This window comes from Electrophorus electricus, chromosome 16, assembly GCF_013358815.1.
Source record: "Electrophorus electricus isolate fEleEle1 chromosome 16, fEleEle1.pri, whole genome shotgun sequence".
NCBI lineage: Eukaryota > Metazoa > Chordata > Actinopteri > Gymnotiformes > Gymnotidae > Electrophorus > Electrophorus electricus.
Genome location: NC_049550.1, coordinates 4,802,971 through 4,822,909, shown reverse-complemented (window position 1 = coordinate 4,822,909; position 19,939 = coordinate 4,802,971). Strand labels below are relative to the sequence as shown.

At 42.3% G+C, this 19,939-nt stretch overlaps 1 protein-coding gene across 2 annotated transcripts in view; it reads right to left on the bottom strand.

Annotated features, from left to right (window-relative positions):
* prkcba (protein kinase C, beta a) overlaps positions 1 to 19,719 on the bottom strand; it is a 29,149-nt gene extending 9,430 nt beyond the window's left edge. Inside the window, exons 1-16 of one of the 2 annotated variants that reach the window (XM_035534695.1) lie at positions 19,413 to 19,719; positions 18,672 to 18,703; positions 12,398 to 12,480; positions 11,013 to 11,124; positions 10,524 to 10,652; positions 7,268 to 7,424; positions 7,035 to 7,169; positions 6,827 to 6,923; positions 6,378 to 6,524; positions 5,814 to 5,987; positions 5,564 to 5,655; positions 5,292 to 5,354; positions 2,738 to 2,876; positions 1,651 to 1,731; positions 1,356 to 1,463; positions 1,056 to 1,195 (exon numbers count right to left, since the gene is read on the bottom strand). In XM_035534695.1, the coding sequence (XP_035390588.1) occupies positions 1,056 to 1,195; positions 1,356 to 1,463; positions 1,651 to 1,731; positions 2,738 to 2,876; positions 5,292 to 5,354; positions 5,564 to 5,655; positions 5,814 to 5,987; positions 6,378 to 6,524; positions 6,827 to 6,923; positions 7,035 to 7,169; positions 7,268 to 7,424; positions 10,524 to 10,652; positions 11,013 to 11,124; positions 12,398 to 12,480; positions 18,672 to 18,703; positions 19,413 to 19,582 (1,859 nt within the window). In that variant the 5' untranslated portion in view covers positions 19,583 to 19,719. Of the gene's footprint in view, positions 1 to 1,054; positions 1,196 to 1,355; positions 1,464 to 1,650; positions 1,732 to 2,737; positions 2,877 to 5,291; positions 5,355 to 5,563; positions 5,656 to 5,813; positions 5,988 to 6,377; positions 6,525 to 6,826; positions 6,924 to 7,034; positions 7,170 to 7,267; positions 7,425 to 10,523; positions 10,653 to 11,012; positions 11,125 to 12,397; positions 12,481 to 18,671; positions 18,704 to 19,412 lie in introns of both variants that reach the window. The other variant, XM_027015737.2, reaches the window with a different exon arrangement.
* Between the last annotated feature and the right edge of the window lie 220 nt (positions 19,720 to 19,939).

Below are 19,939 nucleotides of genomic sequence, written 5' to 3'. Positions count from 1 at the left end.
AAATTTTCTGATTCTGCGTTGAACTGTAGTTTAAACCACTGTGACCTTTGAAGAAAAGGTCTACGTTTTCTGGCCCACGACACGAACGGCTGAATGTGTCCCAGGCAGTTACATCAGAAACATGTGACAGCAAGAATGTCCTGCAGGGAAACATCGCCATGCCGGCGCTGTTCGACCGATTGCGACTGTGTAATGCCGCAGGCGGTCTAGAGCACTGCAATCACCGAACAAATCCATTCAGACACATGTGAACCAGGACGCTGATCACACAAAGCTCCATTAGCAGCAGGAGAGTGAACATGCGATTCGCTTCAGGATAAAATGGATCATACCTTCCTGTGAAAAACACTCTACAACAACATGACGTCCCTTATCTAAAGGTCTGTTTATAAATAAATAAATAAATAGAAATACAAATCGCACATGTGATATACAGTACTTAATAAATAGATAAATGTGGTGTAGAACTATAATGTATATCTCATGTCAAAGTTAGAAAGCTTCTAAACGTATGTATTACTTTATTTTTACAAACATATTTATATAACCAGCATGTTTCAGATTAAATAAATGCGTGTGAAAGGGGTCATGTGAATAATCTGTGATGCATGTTGCTGTTTATGAAAACCGCGATCATGTAATGGTGTGCTGTGAAGTTTTGGGAATTTCCAACAAATATAAACTCAGTCATATATGATTTTCGCAGGCACTTTGCATATGGAGACTCCAGCAGGACGCAGTCACATTTCTTATCCTAGTAAATGGCTACTTGGAGCATTTGTCAACAACAAAATGAAAAGACATTTTAAACAAAAAGAACACAGCCAAAAGGTACACACACACACACACACACACACACACACACACACACACACATACACACACATACACACACATACACACACACACACACACACACACACACACACACACACACACACACACACACACACACACATACATACACACACATACATACACACACACACACACACACACACACACACACACACACACACACACACACACACACCAGAAGGGGCTTGGTACTTACTGCTTTGGGTTTAAATGGGGGTTGGACCTCTTTGTTCTGCAGTTTCTCCCAGTCCATATAACGGAAGAAGGCATGCTCCTTAATATCTCTCTCCCCCTCTGGACCACAACCCAAACGCTTCCCTGGATGTTTGGTCATCAACTAAAACACACAAACAATAGGTCAGATTGTGAAAGTGTGCGTCTGTGTGTGTGTTTGTCAAAGTAAATTTATGTCAAAGGTAATCAGAGAGAAGCAATCAAGCACTCAGAGGGGGTGTGCGCAAATTGGATACAGTGTGCATGTGTGCGTGTACACCTACACCCTTGCATATGGCCACTGCCTCTTTAGACATGGATTTGGGGTAGGACACGTGGTGCTCCATGATAGACTGGAAAAGCTCATCTTCATCTTCCCCATCAAATGGAGGCTACAAGGATGAAGAACAAGTGAAGGCATTGAGCGTCATCATTCCATTATCATTAACTGTCAACATGCGCTACTTTAGCAAAAACCATGAAGTCTTATGCTCGTTTGTAGCACTGGCCAATTTACATGCAGCAATTACATCTGTGCAGTTTTGGCAATGATGCTTTAAGAGCTTCGCATTACTGTACCTGTCCTGCTAACATTTCATACAGTAGAACTCCATAGGCCCACCAGTCCACTGACTTTCCATAGGGTTGATAGGCGATTATCTGGAAAGGAGGACATCGATTTGCTCATGCTATGTCGCACACTGCTTTGCCTGGCGTAAACTGAGGTAGAGGTGGTGCCCATCCTGATCATGTGCACGCCAGTAATAATAAAATGATATTGAGCACATAAAGGCATATTTAATTTGAATAATTTAAGCACCCTGATTAACATTAAATTAAAGAATACTTAATAGCAATGTGTTAATTTAGAGTTAAACTTAAAATCAAATAAAACATAAGCTATTGTTTTCATGTATAGTTCACAGAGGCCCTCATGCAGTGTAGCTGAACATAAATAGAACAAATTTACTATATCGCATCAGTACCATGAGTTATTGCTTCTCATGGGTGTAACTGCTTTGAAAAGTGCTGGGGAGAAGAATGTGGACCAGGTGTTGCATTCAGTTCAGCTGCACATCAGATGTGTGTGTTCCCATCTTAAATCAAGCCCTCAGGCATGTGCATTCACTGACAAGATATCGGCACTGACATTGAAACGAAGAGGTTCACGAAAGTCTTGACAAACAGCCATAAAGCCGACTTGTTTAAAATATATTGGTTTGCTATTAAAAATTAATACATAAATTTGTTTTGTTTCACCAAATGTGCAGTGTTTATCATCTCAGCCTCATGTAACAAAATACAAGCACAAGTGTCTTCTGAATGTCAATAGGGTCATAATGCAATTCATATTATTGACTAAAACAAGCATATCATTACTTAAATTATTACTGAATAAATGATGCAACGACAGCCTGTAGAGGAAACCCTTCAGTGATTTAAGGTTAACTTATGCTTCCATTGGCACAGTATATCATGTTTGTCTTCAAAGCAGCTTGAGGCCAAGGGAATGAGTGCTTGTTAAAAATTGTGTTTTCAACGAAAACACCTTTCAAAAGTTTTGCCAAGAGCTGGAAGCAGCACAAAATTCAACAAAGGCAGCTGCCTCGTAATTCTCTACGCAGGAAAAACCCCGTCACACAGATACACAGACACACACCCTCACCTCAGGGGCAATGTAGTCTGGAGTGCCACAGAATGTTTTTGTGGTGGTACCATCAAACATGTTCTCTTTGCACATGCCAAAGTCAGCAATCTTAATGTGGCCCTCGGAATCCAACATGACGTTGTCCAACTTCAGGTCTCTACAAAGGAGCCAAAAAAAAAAAATAGATGAGTGGGCCGTAAATCATGTTCCCTCACACAATCATGTGTCTCCATTGTCTCCAGTGGCCTTCAGAGACAACACAGACAGAGAAGTGCAGCAGTGCAGTAATGAAAATACATTTCTGTAAGAAAGGTTGTCCTCTGTAAGCAATTACAAACGTGTTGGGCAGTATACCCCAGTATTTTAAAAATTAAGACATGCCAAATTCCTTTTCCACGTTTACCTTTAAAACTGCTGAATAAACATGTTCAGTGCATTAACAGATGGAAGGAGGGCACTGAGCTCACTTTCTGGTCATTGAGGTGCTCACTGTTGGGGACATTCACTGGCAGAGAGGGCGAAGCCAACATGGTTAGCGGCAGCCATGAGTATAGCGGGCCAATTTCAAAGAACAAAAAGGTACCGCTGCAAGTTTGCAGCTTTCTGGATTTGTTCCAAAGAAAGATAGAAACCCATCAAACCTTAATGAACAAGCAACATTTGCCTAAAACAGGCACAGCCAAAGATGGAAACGTGAAACATGCATTTAAAGGGTGCTTAATTTTTAGATGCAAATGCTTCACAAATGCCATTGACTTCAAAAAGGTATATGGTTATTGCTGGAAAAGCCACAACGCCATTGTCACAACAAATACCAACAGGTGCTTTCATCGAATCCACAAAATGCACAATGGATGAAGGCATTAGTGGTTGCAAAATATCTCGCTAAAGAAATGGTGTTGTTCTGCATGGTCGAAATACCTTCATTTAATTCCATGATCCAAACACTTGATTGCCAATATGAACTACATAGAAGGAAATAAATATTCTAAAACAGTCATTCCAGACTTGCTACTGTTGACTGCAGACGGATATTCATTGACGACGTCCATTTTATCATACCCAACCAGAAATTACAGTCAAAAGGTCTTGAAACAACCTCCCTGAATGCCACACAGCTGGCAACATTGCTGAGGCGCTAGATGATGTACGCCAAGAATGGCAACTTGTTGAGAATAAACTCTCGGCTATAACTACGGATAAAGGAGCCAACTCAGGAGGCACCATCAAGCTTCTGCATTGGCCATTGTTAAACTGTTTTGGTCTCAATTTGGCAGGATCAAGAGGACTGCAAGTCCAAAGCCAAAAAATAGATCATGCTTTTGGAGTTTCTCGTGCCATCACTGTGGCCTTCTCCCACAGCTGGCATCAGAAACGAGAATCAAAAGAGAAGCAAAAGGCCTTGGGGCTTTCTCAACACAGTCTGACCTTGGTAACCATCATCTTATTTTCCACAAGCCTAATCTGTGCTTTTGTAGTAGCCTACAGCGCTAATGTATATTCTATATTAATAAGAATAATAAGAATAATATTATTATTATTATTATTATTATTATAGGCCTATCTGCAAAGAAAAACATTTTACTAGGCTGTTTTTGATGATTGCTTTTGTGTTTCATATATTGTTGTAAGTAAATAAATGAAGAAATCAAACAATCAAGAAATAAACGGACAAACAATAAATAATTTAATAAACAAATGAACTAATTGGTGGAAAAGGAATGACATGCCCTTCTCAGTGATGTCTACATTAACTAGAACACCACCATCAGAGCAGTTGTTCAGCATAGTAGACAATATTGTTAGCCCTGTTAGCCCCTTTCAAGCCTGAGAGTAAATCTTAAAATCTTTTGTTTAGGGTATTTTACATTTGCTACTAAAACAGCATGTTTCTATTGAATTCTTGTGTTTATGCCATAAATGTTTTGTTTTATTCATTGTTAAAGCCTGTAGTTTCTGGGGGGTTCTTTGCTTCTGTTTTATGTAGACAGTGTTCACTGAGAGATTAAACCCATCGACACTAAAGACTAAATAGCTGTAAGGTTTGAATATATTTATTATTTTTGCCATATTTTGATGCGCAAGCAAAGAAAATGAGTAATATTCTGATACATTTTTCTAATAAAAATTGAAAATTCAGTTTCAAAAGGCAATACCACCTAACCCCAATTTACAACTTGTTGGATACTTCACCAGTATGACCTTCACTCCTGCCACACAATTCACTACTGACCCAAGTCTTTAAACAACGTTCTGCAAGCACATGTGACCACCTGAGGCAGGCATGAGGAGCTGAACCTAATATCTCACCATCACCTGAATAACTCTTCTTTGGCCCATTTAAGGGATGTACTGGTTCAAGAAGTTGACACACTTACACAACAGTATCTGTTATATCAGTCCCGCTGCCATTCTTCCCAAGTTGGGACTGGAATTCCACGCCGTATTTTACCAGCGGTGAATATAAGTTGGAACCTTGACTATAACCCATTCAACATGTCCCAAACATAAAAAAAAACCCAAAACAAAACAAAAAACACACATCTCTGCAAATACAGACTCACTCACTCACCTGTAGATAATGCCTTTTGAATGGAGAAAAAACAGACCAATAGCAATCTCTGCGGCATAAAATCTATATACACACACACACACACACACAAACAAACAAACAAACAAACAAAGATTGATTTGATACGCTTCCCCCTTTTAATAAAGCAGGGGACTGAGGTTCAACATAAGGGTTTACTTCATATGCTATATATGCTTTAAATGCCCTACATGTAAATCCATATTAAACATCCACAACACATTTCACGTGTCAAAATGTGTGAAATCACTTACACTGCGTGGGGTTCCTTAAATTTTCCCACTTGCTGTATTTGGTACATCAGGTCTCCACCATTAATATACTCCATGACAAAATAGAGACGGTCCTATACTCACACACCCACACACACGCACGCACACAAAGTCCAATGAACAAGGAGAAATACTGAAGAGAAATGAAACGCAGATGTGAATAAAGGAATGCATGTGCATTTGCAAAATGCAGCGTGATCTGAAAGAAAACAGTGTGGTGTGTGTGTGGTACCATAGTCTGAAAGCAGGAGTGCAGCTGGGTGAGGAATGGAGGCTTGCCAGAGAGAGCGAGCACTCTCTTCTCCACCATAGTACACTCAACATCGTCATCCTGGATCACCACGTCCTTTTTCAGGATCTTCACAGCATACAGCTCATCTGTTCCCTTCCTCTCTGCCAGCATCACCTAGATGGATGCCCACAGCACACATGTCAAGACATGACGACCAATCCATAACCCACCGTGCAGGGAAGTTACCGAATAACAAGTGCTGTGTTTTGTAAGTCGGTCTGTACAGAAACAGATAGCAATCGCTTGTAGTCAAAGGGAAGGCATTTAACTATGGGAGTGAATGAAACGTCCGTGTATCGTCTGAGTACGTGTATGCTATTAGTACAGCGTGTGTTTGCGGGGCGTGCGCTGTTGGTGTGGGAGCGTGTTCACGTGCTGTTGAGGTGTGTCAGTGTATTTTACTGGTGTGAGCAGTTGTGTGTGTGTTGATGCATGCGTGAGTGTGCACCGTTGGGGGCATGTGTCAGCAGGTGTGCATGCTGCTGGTGTGCGCATGCCTGTTACCTTGCCAAAACTGCCTTTGCCTAGCACCATGACAAAGTTGAAGTCGGAGAGTTTCACACGATCCTGGTTGCCATTGGCGTCATATTTGGAGATGTCATTGGATGACGAGCTGTCGGTATTCTTATTGCCAGGACCAATCCGAGCTCTCTGAAACGAGCAAGAGAGGAGAATCAAAAGGAAAGCAAACACTAGGATGGAGGAGTAAATCAATCACCACCACAATGGGACAAATGAAGTTGTGTCAGTAAAAGTTATAATATATGAAGACAAAAAGGAGTATTTACTGAATGTACTTTGACTACTGAGTCATTTACTGTCATTTATGTAACATGTAAATGTCTGCAATTGCTCAGACTCTCATCATACCTGGCAATTAAAATCGTTTCGAATAAAATGTGAGAAAAGTAATATAAAGGGTACGAAAAAACAAGCAGTGACTGAGTGCTGACCTCAAATTTCTGCCGCAGTTCTTCATTGCCTTCCTCGCCATCTGGGTGGACTGGAACATTGAAGTATTCTCCTTCTTCTTGGCCTAACAACTTATACCTATCTCACACACACATGCCACACAAAAGGTTGTATTCCATATGTCCTAAAAAAAAAAAAAAAACAAGCTTCTATGACTTCAGCATAACCGATACTAATTATGTCCCTCACCAACCACTGACTCCTTGTTTCTGAAGCTCAGAGATCCCAAAGGAGAGAGATCCCATGAAGTCATTCCTGCTGGTCAAATCCCAATCCCACACCTCTATGGACAGACGCCTGTCTTTGTCTGCCTCCCGCAGGTTGCTACACACACACACACACACACACACACACACAATCATTGCAGAGAATAGACAAACATATACATTTTTCAAAGACTTCAATCTTATTTTGTGACATACAAGGTGAAGGTTTCATTCCAGGTGGGGTTGAGGGAGCACTTGATTGTTTTGGTCTTCTGCTTGCTCTCGTTCTTGGGGTCTGGAATAAGTTTCAGCTTCACATATGGATCTGACAAGCCATTAGGGTCCATGGGCACTAGGTTACGAGCTTCCTTGACTGTTCCATGAAAGGTAATGTAGAAACAAACAGAAAGAGAAACTTCAGAAGCTATTTTTAGAAACAGAAGGTAGAATTAAAATGAGTGAAATGTGATAAAAAGGGACTTTTACTTTATAAATCTCTAACTTTTCCTCCCTAGACAAAATATTAGTGTCCACATAGAATTTCTTGCCAACTGAAATTCTTTGTGAAACTTCTGTACCTCCTAACTTGGAATCAGCAGCAACATTGCTGATATCATGCCAAGTAATGATAACAAGGTGCTGGATGCTGCAAAGTCTTAAACCACGTGCTGCTGTGATCCTCTAGGATCTCTCAAGACCTCAGTATTATTGAGAACAGCGTGCTCTAACGCGTTTATGACATGGTCCGTAGCGAAGGGCTGCTGACGCGCCATCACTGACATGGTCAAACTCAGTCCCGGCTCCGTGCAGGGTGTGGTCCTTGTCTCTGGAGAAGCACTCCACCGCAGCCAGTACAATTCCAGGAAAGAGGCTGAAGGAAAGGCTGTCGGCGGCATCGCACCCAGTTTGGCATCTGCGTAATAATCTGCTCTTCGGGGAAGCAAGGACACTGAGCCACGATAACGTCTTCCGATTTCATCGTGGCAAACAGGAAACCCCACCCGATAGGAATCAAGTTTAACTCCCCGCAACGCTCGATTTGAAGCAGGTAATTTGGTCCACACCCTTTCTCAAGCCATTGGCTCTCAAATATGTGCTTTCTAATAACTCAACATCTGTTTGATGTACTGCCCGAGCAGGACCGCATATTTAAGCATGGTTTTAGGAGAATGCCATGTATGCAGATGCATCACGCGATCATGCCAACACTTGAATCTGGCTGCTGTCGGGAACCTAATGGATGGAGAAGGGTCTTTCTTCAGACTACTGACTGGATGGCCATCTCCGAATGTAACTGATGGGCGGTGCTTGAGTCCAAATATGAAATCTGACCCTTACCCCAACTGTCTGTATATCAAGTAATAGATACACCTATGCCAATTTATGAACACAGACACGCCCGTGCACTCCAAGAACATGGCTTGCCTACAGTGGACTCAGACACGCCCACTTGTATTCAAAAGACATGTCCACAGGTCTGTAGACACACGTTTTTGACTGAATGTCTGGGGTAAATCCATCATCAAAACCCACAGGTCTAAGACTCGTTCAGCTCTCACCAGGAGTTTTGCGGCTTTTTAAGTCTGAAACTGTACAGAGTTCTAATTTTTATGAGGTAAAGGAACAGGCTTTATATTGGACACGTTCCTATTTAGTTGAAAATATTGTGGCTAAGTAATCACCGTGATCTCACAATTCTGCTGTGTTAGCTTTATTTTAAATTCAGCAGTGACCGAGTATGGTTTTGGTGTAGCTCTATTGCCAGTGAATATGTATGAAGAAACTAGCCTACGCTGACGTAAGTATAAAATGAGCAGCCGACTGCTTGGTGTGTGTGTGGGTGTGAGAGGGGGTTGGGAAAGAGGAAGATGAGAAGGAGAAAGAAGGATGTGAGCCAATTGTTGGCTAATTGATTTTCATGATATTATTTTAGAAGAGACCGTTTCTGCCTCAAGGCCTGTAGAGCACACACCCTCACACACAGCATTCACACTCCTATTACTTTCTGCATTTAAATGTTTTAAGCCATTTTTTATTTTATTTTATGGGTTTCATGTACCTTAATTCTTGCAGTTTCGAAAAAGAAAAGCAAAAACAGTGTATTGGAACATTGTATTAAATTAGAAAATCTGAATGAGGAAATCTGATTAGATTTCAGCTACTGTTCATATAAGTCCAATCACTTCGGATGACAAATGTTAAAATCTGCGATGAAAAGCCAAAATGGAGACTATTACTTCATACAGTAAGCAAGGACACCATTTAACAAAACACGTTTAACATGTAAAGATCAGTGTGGTACATAACTGTTATAATTATGTGTAATTTTGAACAGATCACATAGGCAAAGCGTGCCAGTGGCTAGGGTTTTGTATTTCGTCAGGAAAACGCTTCTGAGCTGGAGCGTTCCTAGTCTGACCTCAGCGTGGTGGCTGGGGACGACGACGACCCAATCACAGAGTGCGGTGAGCTTCCTGCTTCTAACCAATGCTAGTGTTATTAACAGCTACTATTGAGCAAAGCACTTAATCCCCGAGCTGTGTGAGCGCATTCCAGTATGGCACTGTCCCCTCTCAAGTTTGCTCTACTTTAGTATGCCAGCCATGGGAAGAGAAGAGAAAACGAAGGAAAAAAAAAAGGGGCCCCTACGAAAGACAAAGGAAATGTGGGGTTCCACGGGTAAGAGATGTGCTCGGGTGTGCTAGGGGGCAGTGGTAGCTCAGTGTTTAAGGTACTTGACTTGTTATCAGATGGTTGCTGGTTCAAGCCCCACCACTGCCAGGTTTCCACTGTTGGGCCCTTAACCCTCAAATTGTACTCAATCATAATTGTAAGTCGCTTTGGATAAAAGCGTCAGCTAAATTCCATAAATGTAAATGCTCGGGCACCAGAACTGGCCAGACCTGCTCAAGATCCATCACCTTCCCAGAAGCTAGGAACCATTTTTAAGGGTATCTGTGCTAGGGGAAAGCAAGACTAGTTTCACCCAATCGGCACAGAGGTCATGACTTTTCAGCACAAGTGTCAATGGATAAACAGGGTGAAGCCGAACACACTCTTAGAAAAACACCAAAAATCAAAAATAATCATCACTACATGGCCAATATAAGACAGCACACTGTAAAATGTCAGTGCCATCTTTCTACCCAAAACTAGTCCAGACTAGCTAACGTTAAAGAAGGCCAGTCATTGTGTGCCTATATCAGGCAACTCCAGTGTGTGGTTGGACAATACCAGCCATGTAGGGCAGGTCTCAGTGCTGCAGCATGGCCCATACCACAGCAAAAACTGTGACGTGGCATTATGCGGATTCATTGGCAATGCACCTTGCTTTGGAAAATAAACTAATAATCTGAGATTAAGGATCAACTACAAATTCAGAGCTTTGATGCCAACCATTAGCCAGCAAATAATCAACGTGAATGACATTGTAATATTACAAACGTGTGTGTAAGTAATGTGGGTCACTCACTGGTTACTGTAAGTGTGCTGTCTTTAATATCAGCGCTGATATGCAGTCGTCCTCGCCTTTCTGTATGATCCGTCCCACAGAGACTTGGAACGTTGGTCACACACCGCTTATGAATATTCATCATGCAGTCTGCATAAACACATACATATATTAAAATGCATAGTAATATATAACATTATTTTTTTTTAAATACCCTCTCTCTCTCCCTCGCTCTCTCGCTCTGATTTTGTGGTTAAACTGCAGTATGCCCTATTTATCTGTGAAGTACATACATTTTCATTCAAGTACATCAGTAAATGTAAAATATGACCTACTGTACTGGCAGTGCTTTTATTGAAAGAACAGGAAATCAGCCACTAGAGAGCACTGCATACAGACTTTGCAATTAGTGCTGTGTGTTTGCATATACATGTGTATGAAAAAGTACGGGACAGTGTGTGTGTGTGTGTGTGTGTGTGTGTGTGTGTGTGTGTGTGTGTGTATACTCACTGTCACATTTCATCCCTTGGTGTATAAGTCCATAAAGCAGAGATCCACAGTGGTCACAGAACGTGGGACTGGAGTATGTGTGCACCTTAAACCTGTGTTTACTACGGGGATCCTGTAACACATGCACACATGCTGATGTGCTGCAGTTTCAGATAGATCTTGCTGTACTACTCAAGCTCGGCGAATTAGTGTACACATACCCAAGTTCACCGTGCAAAACCTTTTACATACATGAATGATCATGCAGACTCAGGTCAGCAGTCAAAGTTCAGATGTTCTGCAGTCTCACTCAGCAACTTCATTAACCCCATTAATGGGGATTCTTTGTGCCTTTGAACCCACCGGTTCAGAAGGTCAAGGGCTGACGTGCCATGATCAGAAACAAAGTGAGAGAGTTCATATAGGCGTCAAAAGGAGAACGCTGTGGAAACCTGCTGCAATCGCACAGCCAATCAGAATCTCCTGCAGCGCTTCCCTGATGACCTGTTACCACGCAGGAACTGGTTATGCAAATGAAACACTGCAGCTGGTTTTAAGAACTACATGTTTGTAGACTCAGGAATTCAGACGCTGAGAATACCGTCATGAACACAAATGCATGGTAAAGATTGTACGTTTGTGTCGTGCATGTGCACGCTTAAACATGCATGTGCACGTTTAAACGACCGACTGCCTCGTAAAGATAGAGCCGAGCGCAGGAAGCATTTCTTTTCTTTTTTAATGCGAGTGTGTGTACACTTTCATGTTGGGAGGAAACCAAGTTATAAATAGACATTAGAGAAAAAAAAAAAAAGAAAGCTCCCCCCCCCCCCATGTGTGAGTGTGGGTGTGCATGCTGAATGTGTGTATCTATTGCAAGGATATATACAATATACACAATGAGACACTATAATGACAGCTTTAACAGAATATGTATTAGAAGGAACCTTTAACCAGCACTTAATCAGCAGACAGAGGATACATATTTAAACTGCTTACTAAGCAAGTCCTTGCATTTTTGTATGTATATAACATGATGTGCCCCTTTGTGGACACCAAGTGTCCTTGTACTAGTAAGCAGAACATTCAGATATTGCAGGAACATTTCTTTTGCACAAACTGCAACTTTTATTCTGAAAAAACTATTTGGGTCATTGTTCCCCTTTAACGGGTTTAGGCCGTATACACAAGCTTAGCTCTAGCAATACTTAGCTAAAGTAGTTTGACAGGAAAATGCTCGTGAAGTCATAAAAAAGGGGCAGAGAGAGAAAAAAAAAGTGTGTGTTTGTTGCTTGGTCAGGAGGAGATGACTTTCTTTTTAAATCTGCAGAGGAAGTGTGTTTGAAGAAGAAGAGAGAGAGAGAGAGAGAGAGAGGTAGCTGGGATTGTGGGGCTGGGAGACTTACATCTGATGCAGGGCCCTTGTCTGCTCCAGGACAGGAGAAAGTGACAAACTCATGGCAGCGTTTATGTACCACAAAGCAGCACACTAGAGAGAGAGAGAGAGAGAGAGAGAGAGAGATCCATCCATAAATAAACATGCGCAAAAGTTTCATGTCATTTGTGCCCTTCAGACTTTGTAGACACCAGTTACAAGCTGAGAATTGAGAACCATTCTGTCTAAAGGGTAAAGATATATGTATCTGCGGAGGACAGTTGACACAGAGTCAATCTGCAGAAGCTTAGCATGCAACAAACATCTAGACATTTCCACATAAATCCTGTCAGACACCGTGGGTGGTTAACTGTAAGCACTGATTGGCCTGTATTAGACATTTACTTTCTCTTTGTTCCTGACCTCCGAGTTAATTAAGGGGTGTTTACAGTTTCCTCTTTTCTCAGCCCTCAGAGTGGAATATTTATATGGAATATTTATATTACAAGACCGCCTAGGGGGATTCAAAAACAAACAAAGGTTTATAATAAGAACAGCTCAAATCTTTCAATGAGATCCTTTAAACATTACATTCAAAGCTGTAGAAGGAACAAAAACAAACAAACAAAAACAAAACCCAAATCATTAACACACAACACCTCTTCAGGTATTCATGCAATCAATATCTGCCATCGAGCCCATCGATGGCAGAACATTTGAAATGCCATTTCAGGGACAGCCCAACAGAAAACTGTAATATCAAAACTGGCTAAGTGCATCTCATACAAAAGGCAGCCTTGGACTCGCTGCGTGTTCTTAATATAAAATTCTTGTACAGAGACAAAGATACCTAAAGTTAATGCAGACCTCCATGAGGTGATTGTGAAATAAGCAGGAAATGAGCTCGTATCTCACAAAGACAGAAGGACAAATTATTGCATCATGGAGGGAACTTCTCTCTTATGAATAACTGGAGTGACACTGCAGTATTCCACCGAGAGAGCAGGACTCCCTTCATGATGAGATGCATAGGCAGAGTCAGAGAGTGTGTGTGTGTGGGGGGGACCAGACATAAAAATGGACCTCATGCCAGACATTTAGTGACTAGAGGCATGTGAATTACAGGGAAACTCCTGTACTAATAATTTCATCTAAATATGTATTGTTCAAGCAAATTACTCATGGCTTTGACAGCTCTGCAGCAAGTGAACAAATCTGTGAATTTATAGGGAAGTGCGTTTTGTGTTAACTCCAACACATGCGTGTGCAAACAAGTTGGGTTCTGCTGAAAACCTTGCAAAACCTGAGAGACCAGTAAAAAGAAGCACAGGAGACTGCTCACGATACACACAGCACTTGCCGCTTTTCACACACGCGCACACATTTAGTACCCATACCGAAATGCACTGCAACATATATGTAGGTTGATCCGGTAACAATTAGAAGCATTATTTGGGCAAACAATCTTTTTTGTGTACGAGTACCGCCCACCCCCTTCCCATCTTCCATTCCAAGAGATTTCCATAGCAATCTGTCAGTTGTTGCCTAGCAACAAAACCTAAGGGTTAAATAGGGTGTAACCACCCACTTCTCTAAATGACAAGTCTAACATCCAGTCTCAGACGCACATATGCGCTTCCATGCAGTGGTGGGCACATTATGGCTTTAAGCCGGGCAGCTCTGCCTCTGTGAGATCGTCAGTACACGAAGACAGAAGGGATCAACAGTCATTCTCAGACCAAAATCTGAAGCAGGCCTGCTTAGATTGGTCTGTCTACACTTACAAATATGTATTTATAGTCATTATTTATAGACATTCTGTACACACACCCCCACACATACATAGGACACAGCAAATAGATGTGTAGGTGCACGCACGCACACACACACACACACACACACACACACACACACACACACACACACACCTCCTGACATTTATTAATTATAAATGAATTATAATGGGGATAAATGAATAGATTTATCCCCATTAATAGACATTTCTGACAAACAAACATGTTAAAAGAAATAAAATGTCTGCAAATTACTTGGTGACCATTGCTTAAATCACAAACATTAAAAGGTGTCCTAGTCAATGCAGGTGTACTCACTCCCTACAGCTTAGGACTGGTGGTAAATGTAAAGATGCTCCCCATGACCCTACCAACTAAGCACAATAAAAGTTCCTGACTCTGGGCAACCCGTTTAGCCGCCCTACATCCACATTTAGTCACCTGCACCTCTGAAACACAGTCCAGACTAATTAGAACCAAGACCTTAATTAAAAAGCTTACTGGCGCTGTTGGATTTTGATTACAGTTGCAAGATGGCATATGTGGGGAGAGAGGAAAGCCCCAATGGAGGGAAGTCCCAGACAGATCAGCCCCTGTCCCGCATGAGCTCATACAGCCTACGAGGGCACAGCCCATGAGGCACAGATGTGCCTGGAGAACAGGCCTCTGAAGGTACAGGACACCAAACCCCACAAGACACCCAACACCTACCACACACAGAGGCAGAAACCTAAACCTCTAAAGATTTGAGAAAATGAATAAGAGTAATGAATATGTCCTTCATTATATAAGAGACTAAGGAAGAGTAGGAAATCAAAAGTTCAAGTCAACATTTAACACATGTTAAAGAAATGGACAAAACTATATAGGTTTCTTGGTAGTGACAGTATCATAGCCATCAACCTCTAGAAATCTTTACATTTAAAGCTTCCAAACTGCATAAATTCACTGATGCCCTTTACCTTTCAAAATCATTGCCACATATTTATCCAGTTTTACATTCCTTCAGTGTAAACATCTCTAGTAATCACGATGACTTCATACAGAAATGGAAAATCTATTTCTAACATCAAAACAGATAAATGACCAAGGATTGCAGTGACCCATACTAGCATATGAATTCCCATATGCCAGTCTTACACAGAGGAGGGACTTTTATACAGACAAAACTGTATTAGTATTAATAACAGTGCTTATGTCTGAGCAGAGATGGGGTCCTGGAAATGTGTATATAGTAATGATTCAATCGTAACTCATGTGCTTTTCAAGAGATTTTTATATTCAAATGAGGAACTGGACAATCCCAGCAGACCAGAAGGAATTCTTCAAGTAGGAAACGTATTACAACAATCCTACAAATGCTAATGTGGCGCACATGCGGCTATACTTTATCCGTTTCAATGACAATGATGAACAATTAGACCGGTCGTCCGTGGTGATGCTGTCTAGTCCAAGTCTGAAAATAGACGCGCTATACAGATAATTGCTCCAAATACTACAGATGATGCAACAGGCTACAACGAACTGCCACTCAAACAAAGCCCGAACTGATTGGTTCAAAACTTCAACTGCCTACTCTCTACACCCAACGTGCAGCACGGCTGTCAGAATGGCACTGACATTCTCTCCCGATAAGAACACTGCTGCAATGATTATGCCACGTGGTCACTATGGTTTCTTCTGTAACCAGATTCATTGCAGCGGTCCTCCTGGCACCCTAAACCGGGCTGGGAGGTGGTCGCCGACACGACACCTAGGTGTCTTCTCTGAGACAATAGCAGAGTGTGAGTTTTTAGGCTGCCCAGTCCTATGGAGGTCAGCTTCTCTCTCAGTCCTTTGGCAAGTTGTCACGATTCTAAACACAGAATAGCAAACTATTTGGCTTACTTTGTAACACATATCTATCTTCTTGAGATCCACCACAATCTAACAATTTAAAATTCCTCGCTTGACAATATTCTAGCCTTCCCAACATCAGGATCAAAACACTGAGCTTTAAATCATTAGTTCAAGTACAAAATTATTACACATCTGATGCCCATTAAAAACCCTTTACTTCATATTATGGACAAAGAAATACAGAATAGAAGGTATTATAGAATTTTTGAAGCGCAATAAAACTAAAGACAAATAATAATAAATCATGACAAATAGTGCCAAGAGTGACAAAGACCCAGATCACAGTCCCATTGTTCTGTGGTTGTTTGGGTCATAAGTCCAGTTCTTACATGCACCTTGTTAGCATTACTGGAATTCCAATGTTCCCTCGGTGAAGCTAGAGGTGGTCACGCAATCAGGAATCTGGAACACATTCCAAGTATTCAAAAATAACCTGCTAAATAGGATCCATTGGATGTGCTCCTTCTTGCATAAAACAACACCCCCCCCCCCCCCAAAAAAAAACCCCTTAGAGGTATTACTAAAAAAACCAAATAACTGCTTTTTGGATGCGTTTTCACATTGCTGCGTGCAAGCATCCATGACGCTTCCCTACCCAAATCCCTGCACCTCACACTTCCTTTTCCCTCCACCCACTCTTTCTCCATGATTTAGGCCTGCGCCACGGTGCCACTCCACATGCAGGAGGGACGGAGCAGATTCCCTGATATAGCCGTGGGCTGGATTTATATCGTTAATATTGTAATCGGTTTTGGCATTGTTGACACTCAAAGTGCTTCAAGTATTATGTTGGAACAGAAGTAAGAGAGAAAAAACCTGGCAAGTTGCCCAGTGATGCAACCGATTCCCAAGCAGACCTTGCCTAGACATTTGCCAGTTAAATGAAATGGTAAAAAACTGTCATAGGTATACAAGCATGCCAAGTAACCTGACTGAGGCTAAAGTAGCCCTTATATCACACTGTCCCATTCACACAGGACTACCGCAGACACGCAGCTATGCAAGATGGCAGTTAGGCAGCTGCATACACATACGCACGTGTGCGCATGTGTATTCCCAGGCATAGTAAATGATCAACCTTGTGTTGTGTGTTAGCACAGTGTCCCCAAGAACGGCCCTGCTAATGAAGCATACTTGAGATTTAACACTTACACACCAAAACAGGACTGTCCTTAAGATTGACGATCAATATCACACACAAATATCCAGACAATTTTTGGAGGCCTCCAGTTGTAGCAGTGGTATCTCAGCTGGTTTACAAGGTTCACGTTTCAGTAGGCTCAAATGATACCCTTTTTTGATATTAACACTCCATACTACAAGTAATATTTCTTCTGCCAGACACCAACTGGCCAACATCAAAGCTGAGACATTCCGCCATATTTCATGCACAAAAAGGAACTTCAGTTTAGTGGTTTTATAAATGTACAGTCCCTCACTTGAGACACCAAAGATGATGGTACCTGCAAATTAAAGTCTCCAAGCCTGGTGCTTTAAGGCCTAGAGCAGGTCAGATCTCCCCTGGTTATCTAGGTGTGAGACAGATAACACAGAGTATTCAAACGTGTTGATTTGGTGACGGCCTGTTTGTGAGGAAACGACGAGATGACAAACAAAAATCCATCATTTTTGGAAGAATGCTCTGCATAATCTTGCCTTCAAACAAAAGCATTATGCAAAAGGAGAACAGCAGGTAGGCCTTAACAAGCAGCTCAAATTCTACTGCAACTGGAAGAGGTTTTAATATGGTTTTTCGTTTTAGTAATTATCTTACAGGATAAATTGTATTCCTGATCTGAAAGGTTGTCTGCTGCCAACTGCGGGTTTATGTTCTATTCTATACATCATCTGAAAACAAAATGCTTAAGTGAAAGCTATCGGTTTTAATTAAATTTAGCTAAAATGAATTAAACTGGACAGAGGTTAACCTGGGACAATTGTGATTTCGTCCATTCCTTATTAGGACTTGAAACACTAATCACGTGACTAATGTTTTCTAACAGGTTTGTGCAATACAGTTACATTAACCACAAGACAGCTGATTCTGCTATAGAATAAAACACCGAGATAATTCTAGACGCGAGTTGAAACGAAATGAAAGTAAACCGAAAGATGTTTGAAGAATACGATGTTAATCATTTAAACTCCTTGAGTAAAAGCATATGTTTAAAAGAGAGGGGATAAACAAACCAGGGGGAGGTTGTCCAACCTAAAGGCTTCATTTTTCGATTCATGCCCCTCGCTTGTTAACATGTGCAGATACAGGATGAGAGCTGTTTTTTTCAGATTGTGAAATAGTGTGTGTGTGTGTGTGTGTGTGTGCGCCTGCGCCGTCTCCGAATGTGCGCCTAGCAGCAAGACGACCCCGTTTTGGGTTTTTTCCCCAGCAAACACATAACCAGAAAACCCGCAGCCCCCCTTCACTTCTCATTCGCAAGCGTTTGGCGGACTGCGGAACTGCCCTCAAAGGAAAATCAGGGCGACAGGAGAGTTTTGCGCCATAAATATGGCCTCGCACCAAGACACGGGAACGCTCACATTCCACCCACATACGGTGATTCATTATTTTAATCGTCCGTGCGCTGTTATTGTCTGCCGGGGCCGAAGTCTTACCTTGGCACTGGAATCCTTGCTTGCCGAAACCCCTGCAAAAGAGGCGAGAGGCGATATGAGATTACGATAAGCAGGCACATTCCTCCACATTGGTCCTTCCGCAAGCATACACGCGCAAGCCATGTTTTTGTTTTGGGTTTTTTTTTTGCTGTTGTTGTTAAGGCTGTGCGCAAGATCACAGCAAAAAAAACCCCAAAAAACACACAAACATTCACCCTAGCTACAGGTCGCTCTGAACGGGAGATTTTGTGCAGCGAGTGAATAGAGACCTACAATGAACTTGTCCAATGTTAAAAATGCTAAACGCATAGGTCACATTTCAGTGCTTTCAGCGTCGCCCGTCATTTCACCATTAAGATGATTTTTTTATAGTGGCGTAGACCGCAATGCATCGCACGTGATCATACTGGCTGGACACGCGTCAGTTTCTCCATTATTTTACGTATGCGTGCGAGCTTTGGAGAAAAGACTGCAACTGCAGATGTGACCTTGTGCATCCGTGTGTTTGTGTGCTAGTGCGTTTGACCACAAGGTTTTACTATCAAGAGCATCAAGTGAGTCACCTGTGCCTCTAGCAAGAATGTAGTAGCCAATGCTACGGCATACCAGGTACCAAACCACGACCAGCCCGCCCACAACCCAACCCAACACAACACAACACACACACACACACACACACACACACACACACACACACACAGAGTGAGAGTGAGTGTGAGTGTGTGTCGCTAACACGCTCACCAAATGAAGTCGGTGCAGTGACTGCAGAACGTCGGCTGCTTGAAGAAGCGAGCGATGAACTTGTGGTCCTTCACTTCGTGCACGTTCTTCTGCCTCAGCGCGCCCTGCCTGGCGAAGCCTCGCGTTCCCCCTGCGCCCTCCGCACCGGCGGGCGCCGCTGGGTCAGCCATGTCGGAGGCTGAAGTGTTAAATCTGCGCGACGGTTCGATGTAGCTGGTAAAAAAAAATCTCCGGTATTTTGCCTTTCTGACGCGCAGCCTACTTCTCGATTTTGCGCTTCGCTTCCCGGTTGGTCCGCGCAAACGGCTGCCTCCTCCTCCTCCTCCTCCCTCAGCTGCCTGCGCTTGCGGCGCGCCGAGAAACGGGGGAACTCCGCCCCCTTCCATACGGCCGCCCTGTACACCAAACCCGCCTTAAAGCAATGCAGGGGAGGGCTGTTGTCATTTCTTTTTAAAGACAATAGACATTAATATGCATTCCAGACTTGTTGAAGTGATGGCGTATATCTCTTTCATTCTCTCTCTCTC